The sequence below is a fragment of the Ipomoea nil genome, unplaced genomic scaffold (genome assembly GCF_001879475.1).
Source record: "Ipomoea nil cultivar Tokyo-kokei standard unplaced genomic scaffold, Asagao_1.1 scaffold1977, whole genome shotgun sequence".
In the NCBI taxonomy this organism is placed as follows: Eukaryota; Viridiplantae; Streptophyta; class Magnoliopsida; order Solanales; family Convolvulaceae; genus Ipomoea; species Ipomoea nil.
Window position 1 is genome coordinate 652219 of NW_017618405.1, and position 13313 is coordinate 665531.

General features: G+C 35.6%; 2 protein-coding genes across 2 annotated transcripts; one reads left to right on the top strand and one right to left on the bottom strand.

The window, feature by feature from the left end:
- Nucleotides 1–5176: 5176 nt before the first annotated feature.
- LOC109147120 (NAC domain-containing protein 53-like) lies at nucleotides 5177–6485 on the top strand. Its single transcript, XM_019294765.1, has 2 exons — nucleotides 5177–5551; nucleotides 5584–6485. The coding sequence occupies exons 1-2, from the start codon at nucleotides 5177–5179 to the stop codon at nucleotides 6403–6405; spliced, it is 1197 nt and encodes a 398-aa protein (XP_019150310.1). The 3' UTR covers nucleotides 6406–6485.
- A 1547-nt stretch (nucleotides 6486–8032) lies between these two features.
- LOC109147121 lies at nucleotides 8033–12836 on the bottom strand. Its single transcript, XM_019294766.1, has 8 exons — nucleotides 12610–12836; nucleotides 12183–12457; nucleotides 11776–11850; nucleotides 11532–11678; nucleotides 10204–11421; nucleotides 9881–10125; nucleotides 8546–9796; nucleotides 8033–8173 (listed from the first exon to the last, which is right to left on the bottom strand). Exons 1-8 carry the CDS (start codon nucleotides 12834–12836, stop codon nucleotides 8033–8035), a joined length of 3579 nt encoding a protein of 1192 aa, XP_019150311.1.
- Nucleotides 12837–13313: the final 477 nt, after the last annotated feature.

Genomic DNA, 13313 nt, shown 5'->3' on the forward strand with positions numbered 1-13313 from the left:
CAAAAGGAAACTCCTACTATTTATACACTTTCTAAAATAAGTCTAAACTATTTCCTACCACTCAATTTCCTACTTCTGTGCCATGTTCCGTATCTTCCGATGTTGTCCGTGAGCTGCGAAAGAAATAGTCAAATAATGAGAATTATGTTTGCATGCTACGAATTTAGGAGTGGACCAAGCAACTAAAAATAATACTTTATATATATATATATATATATATATATATATATATATATATATATTTATTTATTTATTTATTTATAACGCATATATATTAATACTAGTACGTACTGTCTATATATAGGTAGGCTATATATTATTTATTATATATATTATATATTATATATCATATATTATATATTATATATAAAAAGAATTAATTATTAGATAATATTAAATAACTAATGCAAAAATATTATAAAGATGTACCTAAAATACGAGGATAAAATATGCCTATCAGTACTGTAGATTCATAATTTATGTAATGTAAATTTATAATTTCTAAACTATATACTTATAAATTATGAACATATAGTTCTCTGATTTGAAAATAGAGTTCAACAATTAGAATTTAAAGTATAAATTTTATAAATTTACAATATAAAAATTATGAATTTATAGTATAAAAATTATGGATATATAACCATGTCCTGCAAGACGCGCACGTGCTCATATCATAATTTGCCCTCATGACTCAAGGCGGGTTGAATTGAGTTGAATTTTTCTTGGCCCGTCAAAATGGCTAACTTTGGCCCGAACCAGCCCGACTCACCAATTAATTCTGACAATTTTAGACTCATTGTTAATTTCAAATTTCAACCATACATTAATTATTTTTAGGCACTGATTACAAGGATAATAAATTAAACAAACAAAATGTAGGTAGGGAAAATGACAGTTTTTCCCCCTGAGTTATATACTTATAACACTTTTTTTTCTTGAATTATTCATGTAAGCATATTAGCCCATCAGTTATTTTAAAAGTGACGATTTTCTCCCCTGATATATTAAATTGACATTTCTACCCTCAAAATAAATATTTTATTTATTTTTCTTCTCCAACAAATTATTGCGTATACATAGGGATGACCACGGTTCGATTCGAATTGAACCGGACACTATATCAATCGAATTAAAAGTTTCTGATTATGATTCAGATCCGGAACCCAATATTTGAATTTCAGTTTATTAAAATTATGAATCGAAAAAACTATATCCTGAATCGTGAACCGGCGGTTCTGGATCCGGTTCGCGATTTTGAATCGTCTTTATTTTTTATTTTAAAATAGTCTAAATTTAACAATAAATGTTTTTTTTTTCAGTTCGAAACATGAACCGGCCGTCCCGGTTCACGATTTTAATGAACTCTAAATATCGGGTTTCGATTCTAAATTGTAATTAGAATATTTCGGTTTGGTTTGGTTGCTATAGTGTCTGTTTGGTTTGAACCAAATTGTGGTCATAATTTATTGGAGAAGAAAAATAAATGAAATATTTATTTTTAGGGTAAATATGTTCATTTAACATTTTAGGGGGAAAAACAACCACTTGAATAATTCACGGGGGAAAAATAACCACTTGAATAATTCAGGGGAGAAAAGTGCTATAAGTATATAACCTAGGGGAAAACATGTCATTTTCCATATAGGTAACATATCTATCTAATCTAATCTAACTCTATAATGCAACGCGATTTAAGTTTTGATTTGCTACGCTATTTAATTCTCTAATTTAATGCGATTGTAATTACCGAGCTATAAAGATGGCAACTATGCGTTATTCGAAAACTCTTGGAGAACAAGTTCTGAATGCTATACGCAAATAGCATTATATATTACAAATTCAAACTGATCTAAATAAAATTTAAAATAAAGGCTTTTAAATTGAAACAACATAATCATTAATAACATTATTCCAATAAGGACTCTTCGTTTCTCTAGGTCGAGTCCTATTCGAATTCCTATTATATTAAGAGATAGATTGAGATCAACTATTTAACTCCAACTTCTGAATCGTATAGGCAATACTCTGCAAGAAAAAAATAAAAAAAGTCTTCTCTATGTACCAGTTAAGGCTATTAGTCCACTGCACACCAAACGACCTATGAAGTACCAGAACTGGGTGGATGAAGAGATTCTGATGATGTGAATGACTAGAGCTTTTCGCTAAGAAAATCTGCAAATATCTTCTTAGAATAGAACTTTAAATGGTTTTTGACAATTATTTTTTCTATTACTAAAGATGAGATAATGGGAAGGGTTTTCTATTGCTACCATACATCAGTTTTCAATCAGGATATTAAAGAACCAATCATTGTTGTGATTCAACTATGAATTGTTAAGTTGTCTCTGCAGAAGACAACTAAATATTCTATTGACCTTCTAATGCAATCAGTTCTCTAATCTATATTTTTTAAAAGTACACTTTCTACTACTTATTTGAGTTTTTACTTTTCATCTAAGTTGTCTTTGTAGAAAAGTCCAGTGTGTAGTGTTAGTACTACCACTGTTCTATCGCAGTCTACTGGATTTGGTGATTTTAAAAATGGTTTTGTGGTTGTAATTGGCCTATCTGACCTATTTCTATGTACCTGCTGAAAGTATGAATAGGTAACAATAATGGCATTAGACAACTGTAAACTAATTTTCAATAATAATATATAGATAACATAGACAGTTCCTTATTCTTTCTAGGTAAGGGTTGACATCCTCCAGAACTGGAGGGCCTCATTGGCATGCCAATGATTTTCAAAATTTTCATAAAAAAGATGCAATGTGTGGCCCTACAATAACTTTTGATGTAATGAGAGTACTGAGAGATGAAGAATTAGTTGCTGCCTAATGCTCAAAGCTAAATGAGAACCAAGAGAATGACCTCATAAGCAGGATGATTGAAAAAGATGAAGAAGGAAGTGAAGACTCTGATCAGGTATTAACACCATTAAATATCAAATTTAAAGCTTACCTTCTAATATTAGTGTATTCACTAATATGTTTGAATTTTCAGGATGGCTCCAAAGAAGATGAAGTGAATAGTCCAGTGGCTGCAAGTCAAAAGAATTCAAGGGATGTAGATTCTGAAGATTCAGACAATGGAAAAAGATGTCTACTTGACCAGTTCTCTTCATCTAGGCAACTAAAAAAGTAGTAAAAAATGGTTGGTGTGAAACAAGAGAAAATGTAATTCAAGTTTGTGTGTGATGGACAAATTCAGACACATCGTGTTATTGATTTTTTGCCTGTGATGGACCTATTAGAATAGGTAGCACTTATCCAGTGCTATCAATTGCAAGTACTATGCTTTTTCAGACTTTTTGTTTAGACTGGATATTAACTCTATGGTGATTAACTATTTTTCCTTTTTGCACTTGGGAATTGGCATATTAACTCTATGGTGATCACTAATGATGTACTTTTTTTTTTTCTTTCTGCTTTACTATCATTTTGCTGTTATGAGAGTTTTCTGTTTCCAAGTCGTATTTGTTACAGAGAAGATTGAAGAGTTATACATCATGCTGAAAAGTGAGAAGTGTCAAAGGCATTAAAACCTAAAGAAGGAATCAAGAGCTTACAAAGAAGTTGGAAGACTTATACATCATGCTAAAAAATAAGAACTTTGAACACGGTACAACCTAATGAAGTAATTAAGAGCTAAAGGCAAATGATATGGGAATTCAACACTTAGATCTATTTTGTCTATGTTTCACCTATTGTAAATGTTTTTTTATGAAAGGCATTTCACCTAATGTAAGTTTGTACATGGTTTTTTTTTTAATGAAAAAACAGTCTGCACTCCTTAAGACAAAAAAGCTCTTGATTATTGTGTAACCAAATTCACTAAAAAAATACAACTCATCACTAAAAAAAATACAACTGATCCATCACTAAAAAAAAATACAACTGATTCACTCAACCATCGAAGTTGAGAAAAAGTACAACTATCACTGGCCATACTTACAATTAAATTAAAGTTCATAAACGATCAAGCACTTTTAAAATCCTTATGAAAAAACATATTTGTGATAAATTCTAACAGTGTTGTAAATACCACTGTAAGTGAACAAAAAATACATCTTGATATTCATATAATACACTTCATTGCAAACTCAACTCTGGAATTAAAATATTGAATTGAAAATCAGATTTCTACACAACACTTTGTTTTGAATTGAGAAACAAGTTTATGAAATTACATAATCAAAAAAATACATTGGAACAATATTCTTGAATAAAAAAATAAAGTTAATACATCTCTTTATCTGCCAGACCTGAAGTATAAAAACATAAATGTATATTGTGACATCAGAATAGAGTTTGCATCAATTGCCAACCGGTAAAGACTTATGTAAATAAACCTTTAAACTATGACATCAGAATTAGAATTTCATCATATGCCAAACATTTTGTAGTGAATAGTACATGAACTGCATCTATCAATACTATCTTGAGGCGATTTTACAAATAGGGCATCAGGTCATCATATGCCAACAACTTGAAAACAAAATGTTAGTAAAATGGAAAAAAATAAATAAAACATTGCAAGTACTAAACCTGGCATACGAACAAAACAATAAAAGCAATTAACGTAATAATCATAAAAAAGAACACACATTCATCATTGAATATGAAATTTTTATGGGCATGATGAAAACTGAAAGTAATCATTACTCATTTTAGGCAGATTAACACAGATTTGAGCTATGAATGTACTTATCTTGTGGAAACTTTCTTTGACCCTTTTGAGAGAAGGGTTTAGAATTCTTAATCTCTTTGTATGTATCGGTCCAACTGTTTCCCGTGCTCTTCAACATATATCTTCTTTTATTGACTTTCGGATGTAGCAAGATTTGTAAACGAAAGAGTTAAGGTTTCAATGTAATGAACAAAATTATATGTTTGTTGGTTGAAAGTAAAGAAATTATACTTATGCAGAATCTACTCTTAAGCCAATATGTGACTAGAATATCTTTAGTTGTTACTTGTTCTATTTGTGCTCCTGTAGACTAGTTATATTTGGTTGTAACTTCCTACTATCTACACTCCTGCATGTACTATATATAGGTTGTGTTTTACATCAATAAACATGCAGTTAATTCCTTCTCGTGGTATCAAGAGCTATATTCTCCTAAGGAGTTTTTTTTTGTTTTTTCTTTTTCTCTTTCGCCATTCTTATATCCATGGCTACCACCACCACTAATATTGTTCACCTTAATGCTCCGTCTAATTTTCCTATCAAACTCACCCCCCTCAACTTTCCTGTCTGGAGACGCCAAGTTCAGTCCATCTTGATTGGCTTTAATCTCCACGGATACATCGATGGTTCTGTCAAAGAACCAGCAAAATTCAATGATACTGCACAAACAACTCCGAATCCAGCACATTTGAATTGGTATCGCCAAGATCAGATAATTACCAGTGGAGATGACCTTGAGGAGATTCTTGGGGCAGACATTCCCTTAGATGGTGCTCTGGTTCCTGTGAACAATAGTACTGGGCACGTTGAGGACACAGCTGCCCATGTTGAAGATTTTGAGAATATTTTGGTGGATAATGTTGAGTATCCTTGCCGCAAGATCTTGATGAGCTGAAGCCCTTTGATCAACCAATTCATGATTTTGATCCCAAGCCTGTTAAACGAGAGTACATGGGCGAGTCTAGCAATAGCATGACCTCTGAAAGTTTAAATTGCTTACTCAATGAACCACTCATGGACACTACCAACAGATTTCAATTCAATAATGATGGAACATTTCTTGAAACTAATGATCTTTCAAACCCTGTCGAAGGAAATACCTCAGGCTTCGACATGCTTGACTTCCTTAATTTCTATGATGCCAAGGATGATTTCCAAGACGTGCTGTTTGATTTTGATATATTTATTGGAAATGATGAGTTTCTTGGAGAACAATCACTTTCTGCTGATAAGGATGCATGCGACACAACTGAACAGGTTGTTTTGCCCAACGAAAAGTCCGTAGATACTGAACATAAGAATGATATTGCATCATCGTCAAAGACAGAGCCCACCAAATTGGGGTCAGACTTCCAACATCCATTTATCAAGCAAGCCAGCCAAATGTTGGGCAACATACCCGTTCCTCCAGCGTTCGCATCAGAGATCCCAAAAGATGCAGCTCTGCGCCTCAACGCAGCAACCCAAGCATCAAGCTCAGTGCACGTTACTGCTGGTCTGATTCAAATCAGCGACCTGACTCTCGGCAGCAAGCATGGCAATTACAACATCATCCTTTCTTTTGACTTCTCACAAGGTGCACAAAGTCCAGCCAGCTTGGAACCAGTTGGCCATGGGAAGATGCTATCTGGGGGTTGGTTCTACTTTCTTCTCTTCTGGGTTCTAATCCTCTCTATTTCCTTCAAGGTTGGAACCTTCATCTATGCAAGGTAATGTTATGCATCCATCATCAGGGAATTGGAACTTTTGCTGCAACATCCCCCAGGACTTGTGTTATTGCTCTGAATTTGGTATCAGAACCAGACCAAAGGTCATGGGTTAGAATCTCAGCACCACCTATAAGCGACTATGGTCCACGTGTCCACGTATTTCTTGGAACCCACCGCACACGTGAGGGGGCGTGTTGAGCATATAGCCATTAATGTGCAATCCAACTATCAGCTTAGGCTTTTAGTTGAGATGGAGCACATGGTACCAAGAGCCATATTCCCCTAAGGAGTTTTTTTTTTCTCTTCTCTTTCGCCATTCTTATATCCATAGTTACCACCACCACTGACATGCTGCACCTCAATGCTCCGTCTAGTTTTCCTATCAAACTCACCCCCCCTCAACTTTCCTGTCTGGAGACGCCAAGTTCAGTCCACCTTGATTGGCTTTAATATCCTCGGATACATCGATGGTTATGTCAAAGAACCAGCAAAATTCAATGATACTGCACAAATAACTCCGAATCCAGCACGTTTGACTTGGTATCGCCAAGATCAGATAATTACCAGTGCTTTACTTGGGAGCTGTACAGACACCATACAACCTCTTATAGCTTCCGCATCCACTACTTGTGATACCTGTCAACGGCTCGTTGCTAACTATGTTAGCGCCTCCCGAGGACGGATCCTTTCCCTCAAGGCCAAGCTTACTAGAAATCCGAAGGGTAATCATTCAGTCACCGCATTTTTGAATGACATGCGATCAATAGCTGAAAATCTCGCCCTGGCTCAATGCCCTATTTCTGATGAAGACATGGTTGTGTATATTTTAACACAACTAGGGGATGAGTACAGCTCCATCGTATCTGTCGTTCGTATTCGTGACAAACCCATTTCTTTGGGAGAATTAGCTGATGCGCTCACGGCTCATGAACGTCAGTTGGTTGAAGTCATGATGCTCGCCAATCTCTTTTGGCTACTGCTAATGCCTCCCAGCATGGTCTTTCGGCTTCTCGAAATAGTCAGCACTCCACTGCCGATCGGAGGTCCCGCAACAACACCAACAACACGTATGGCAATAATAGACCGAATTGGTCGCACAACACCAACACTCAACCAGGTGTTGTGTGTCAATTCTGTCACCTTGCTGGCCATGAGACTCGTGTTTGCCATAAGTTAGCCCGGTTTTTAAAGGCCCATAATGTGTTTCCCGTGCAGGCTCCTACATTTCCTCAGTCTCAGTCACCTGCAGCTAATTCTATTGTAGGATCAACTACACCGTGGATGTTTGACAGCGGGGTGTCTCACCACACCACACCGGATATGACTCCTCTGCACACTTTCACCGAGTATAATGGTCTTGATGGGATACGACTGGGCGACGGTAATTCTTTAAACATCTCTCACATTGGTCAGTCATCTATTCTCACTCCTTCTTCCGTGCTCACTCTCCAAAATGTCCTACGTGTTCCACAGTTGCATAATAATTTAATATCCATATCGCAATTGTGCAAAACTAATCAAGTGTCGGTGGAATTCTTTGATTCCCACTTTCTTGTGAAGAATCTTCGAATGGGGATGTCATTACTATGGGGGGCGAACATTAATGGTGTCTATTATGCACCTCTCCTGCGTCAACCTACATCTAATTCCATGCAGCTGTCTCGCATTTCCCAGTGGCACCATTGTCTAGGCCATCCGTCTAATAAGGTGTTGCATCGTGTGTTACAACACTGCAACGTTCCCATATCTATGTCAGCATTAAATAAGTTTTCCTGCCAATCATGCAATGTATACAAAAGTCATAAATTACCTTTTTTCCAAAGCACACTTGTTAGCACTAGGCCTCTACAACTGCTCTACACTGATGTATGGCGTCCGACGGAAAAATCTATCGATGACTTTGCTTATTATGTTATACTAGTAGTTGCACCCGTGCGTTGCACGGCCATGTTATTATGGTGAAATATATTAAAAATTGTTTTATTCATGATATATGGTCAATAAGTTTATAGACGTCACAAATACACAAAATATAATATTTTATTGTTAAATAAATAAAACAATTACAAATTATTAAAGATTTCTTTATAAAATACATTTTCAGTCTTATTTAGAAGACCTCTAGACTCCCCACAAATTAAGACCTTAAGACCATCCGGATTACTGACCCGAGAAACTGCCGCATATAATTGGCCATGATTAAAAACAGGTTTTTTCAGTAACAAACCAACATGTGAAAGCGTCTGACCTTGACTTTTGTTGATTGTCATTGCATATGATAACATAAGTGGGAACTGCTTTCTTTGAAACTTGAATGGAAGTCTTGGGTCTGAAGGAGTCAAAGATAGCCTTGGTATCAAAACCTTTGTACCTGCGTTATTGCCAAATATGATTTTTCCCTCAATAACATGATTTCCCAATTGTGTTACTATTAACCTTGTACCATTGCACAACCCCATTGAGTGATCTATATTCCTCAACAGCATAACTGGAGTTCCAACTTTCAGCGTTAAAGAGTGGTTTGGTACACCTGAGCACCTCAAGCTATTTAAAAATTCTGTTGTGTGTACCTGAGATTGCATATCAAAGTTTGTCTTAGCCTTGCAAACAGAATCACAACTCAAGTATGTCCTTGATACAGCTTGATTAATACCATTCATGTATTCATTGACCTCGTCAACAACATCTAATGTTGGAGCTAATATAGCTCTATTCTCTAGTTGTCTTTCATCCATGTTCCCAGAACGGTATTCAGGGAATGTGCTTTCAACAATTTGTCTAATAGGATCAACCTCGTTTTCTAATACAATTGAAGATGGTATCATTATATTGCAATCAACACCATTGTCTTCACCACCAAGATTACTGTTACCTAAATCCGTAATCCACTTGGCAAAACTATCTAACTTCTCAACATCGTCTTCATTTGTAACACCTCGCAATCTTAAATTCTTCGTTAGACGAAGAACTTCACAATTATTCCACAGGTAAGATGAATTAATACTGGCTTGTACTATATCTTGTCTAGTACCTTTCGGAATAACGGGTAGAATTTGTCTAAAGTCTCCACCCAACACCACTATTTTCCCTCCAAATGTCATTGTTGAGCTCCTTGAATTCTTGAAATGCATTAAATCTCTCATTGTTCGGTCCAATGCTTCAAAACAATGTTTGTGCATCATCGGAGCTTCATCCCAAATTATTAATTTGGATTTGATTATCAATTCAGCAAGTGGACTGCCTTGCTTGATGTTGCAAGTGGAATCTTCATTAACACCAATTGGTATAGCAAACCTGGAGTGTGCAGTCCTACCTCCAGGTAGCAGCAACGAAGCTATACCGCTTGATGCTACATTTAGAAAAACTTTGCCTTTGGACCGTAAAGCTGCTGAAATCTTTCACAAAAATGTTTTTCCTGTTCCACCATAACCATAAATGAAATACATTCCACCTTTCTCAGTTTCAACATCTGCCATCACCTTATTGTATATGAGTAACTGTTCATCAGTTAGTTTCGGATGCAACGAATTATGTTGATGCATTAGAGCTTCCCTATCATATGACATCTCCTCTAACAACAACCTGTTACCAGAAAACCAATCATTGTTTTCATCTGGCATTGGCATAGGTGGATAATCTGATAGAGATTTGTTCCAAGCATTCAACAACTTCTCCATTTCAAGCAACGCAAAATTCTTTTTTTGAGATTCATTTAGACTTAAATCTACAAAATTAGAAAAAAAATGTAAGATGTAATGCTTTTAAAAACGCATATGAATAATAATATAACAATAAAGGTTACCTGGGACTGAGAGGTTCCTTCTAGAAATATATTGAGCATCATCTGATAAGTATTGCCAAACCATCTCCCAAACATTTTCTGGCTTGGACATTGAATTGGATGTTAAAAGTGTAACAAACAACTTCCGTAGAGAATGGGCTAAAGACCAAGTTGCTGCCTCAGTGATTGCATCAACATACTCTTTATCATCTTCGATTAATCCGCGGGCATAACATGCATCTCTAAATGAATTGTATTGAACACCATCGACTTTTTTAATCTCATCAAATGAAGTCGGTCCACGAACTATATTAAGTAAACATCTAAGATAAAAGATCTCACCAGTATTTGGTGGCACATAAAAGATTCGACCAATTGCCCAATTTCTTTGCCAAGGTTGCCATTCTCTTTTATTATTCTTCCAAACAAATTTGGTTGGCATCTGTGAATAAGTCAACTGCCTCCCTGCTGCGTACTTTTTATTAGCCTCAAACCAGGCAGTAAACATGCTTTGAGCTACTGTCGGTCGATTTACAACATCATTGACCAAATCGTCGTCATGAAATATTATTGATTGCTCATTGGGAAGATGGAAACTCAATCGCTCAACAGATGGATTCCTAAATTGTATGTCAAACGCAAAAATCCTCCACGCGGCCTCAGGGGGTGAAATATATCTACAGTCATAGTACATCTTGATTTCATCTACAATCTTTCCAGTAGATTCTTCCACCCCATTGTTGTAGAATTCAGCTGTGACCCTATCATTACCCTTGTTGACGTATTTGAATAAGTACTTTATTGATCTAGATTGGTTGCACCACTCCACATTAATATGAGCCTTGTACTTCATAAGTAAATGTCTATTGTGTGGAATAACATATCTACTATCAAGGTCAATCACATTCTTCCGTATTGTACGACCATTATCTCGACGCCAATAGATTGGATATCCATCGAAATCCACTGTTGAGTTTTCAACAAATTTTTTGGGGAAGAATTTAGAGCACATACCATTTATCATGCAAGGTGAATTCTTCCTTGCTGCACCACATGGACCGTGAATCATAAATTCTTCTACAACTTTATAATACTCAGGGTCGCACAATTGACTTGGAATCTCAGCAGATATGATCATGTCAATATCTTTAGGATTAGGGTAAGAGTTACTCTTGCTCAAGAATATCAAAATGTGAGCATGTGGCAATCCCCTTTTTTGAAATTCAATGGTGTAAATTACTGTAAATACAAACATTGTGAAATTAGACCCCAAAAAAAATTGTCAATTATTTTAAAGATACGTAACAATCAAATATATTCAAATATATTTATAAAATCACATAAATTACCTGCATCTACCACTCCAAAAATGTTCTCTTTCTGAATGTTTTTTATGAGTGCATTTAATTTCATTTTAAACACACGGCATACTATATCTGGCCTATCTTCAACTTTGAGTTTCCTTTGGTTGTAAAAATATTTCAATCTCAGGCCACCTAGGATTACATGTGAATGTAATAAATAGACTTGGATACCCGATCCATCTACAAATCGCCATTGCATCTTGGTAATTTTGCACCATATATCTTGCACCTCCGGTAAAACTCGATGGCAAAATGATGCGCTTTCCTTGGGAAGTAGGATCTACTTCACCACGTGTTAATGCATCTGTCAAAAATTTGTATCATTCACACTGAAGTGACTTTTGGTGAGACCTAATATAAACCAAGCGTCCTGATTCTATCATGGTATAAGCATCAACCAAATATTGTTGAAACAACCGTCTAGCATAAAGCAATGTTGACATTTCATTGAACCTATCTTGCAAACGGAATGAAAATACTCTCTTGGACTAAGTTTACTCCTTGCATTTGACCTCTGGCCTTCGACAGTAGTAAACTGTATATCGTCTCTGTATCCGTCTTCACCATAAGGAAAGAGTAATGGGTACTGCAGTGGGAGATATGCTGGATTTAATTAAGTTATTCTTTGAAAATGACCAGCTTTAGACTCCACCAATATATCTCTTTCTCCCATGTTTGGATCTAAATCACCAACAATCAATGCGGCCACTTCCCCAACCTGTGGCAAGTTATATGTCCTTGCATCCTTGTTCCTCTTACCGATGAGTTTGATTTTAATATCAGTTCTATGATTACTTTCCATCTCTGTTTTGGCCATCCTAAAACTCTTGACCAAAACATTATTTTCATCCAGTGCATCATTGATGCCTTTAACAATTTCACGATGCATTGTATTGGTTGACTCATCTTCCCTGTTTGAAATAGACAAACCCATACAATTTCATAATCTATTTGATATTAAAAATGATGTTCATTTATTTAAATTAAAGAAACGTACATAACTTACCCAAGTGCAGTTAGCTATAGACGATTTTTGATCTCATTTTGAGTATCATAAATATACAATTGAGCAAACTTTGGTCTTTCACCAGATTGTGGTAGCAAACTACCCATTAAGTGAAAATTTTGACCATGTAACCTAAAAGTCAGTGGTGCACTACCATTGTTGACAGTTCTGTCAATTTTTCCACCCATGGAAGTAAAGCAAAACATATTGTTAAAGGACCGAATGTTCTTCAAGAAATGGGTACGCTTTTGATCCTGGTTAAAGAACAACTGCCTGATTGCCATAGGTGGAATATTAGGATGCGACAACTTTATCTTTTCATGACTGCAACATAGTGAATATCTCGGATTTCGAACACCGCTAGATTTATTAACTCGCTCCTCTAACCAAAACATAGCTCCACAGTGATGGCACGAGTACGTTTGATCACCAAGATCACTGTAATAATCGACAAAAAAAAAAAAACAAATGTTATTACTAAGCTCAAATAATAAAGGTTATTAATCGTACCTATACTCACCATTACCATTTGTAGAGTTTGATGGTGTATCATGGACCACACTATTAAAAGCTGACATCAAACCACGTTACATTGACGCCTTTGGTGATGAGGTATTGTAATCCACAACGCACGATCTTGTTGTTTGAACTATAGGATGAAAACAAACGTTATTATTCATAAAGCACTTTATATAAATTCATATTTTTAAAAAGAATTAACTTCATCTAGAAACTTTACCATTTGTTAGATTTGGCAAAGG

Bases quoted from the DNA above. Each gene is read 5' to 3' on its own strand.
- LOC109147120 (XM_019294765.1), top strand. From the start codon at position 5,177: ATGGCTACCACCACCACTAATATTGTTCACCTTAATGCTCCGTCTAAT. The intron at 5,552-5,583 runs GTTGAGTATCCT...GATCTTGATGAG, and splicing joins AGAATATTTTGGTGGATAAT to CTGAAGCCCTTTGATCAACC.
- LOC109147121 (XM_019294766.1), bottom strand. From the start codon at position 12,836: ATGGCAATCAGGCAGTTGTTCTTTAACCAGGATCAAAAGCGTACCCAT. The intron at 11,851-12,182 runs GTCATTTTCAAA...AATTTTTGACAG, and splicing joins ATTGGTGGAGTCTAAAGCTG to ATGCATTAACACGTGGTGAA. The intron at 8,174-8,545 runs GTCTTAATTTGT...CATGATTGGCAG, and splicing joins GTAATCCGGATGGTCTTAAG to GAAAACTTATTTAATGCTGA.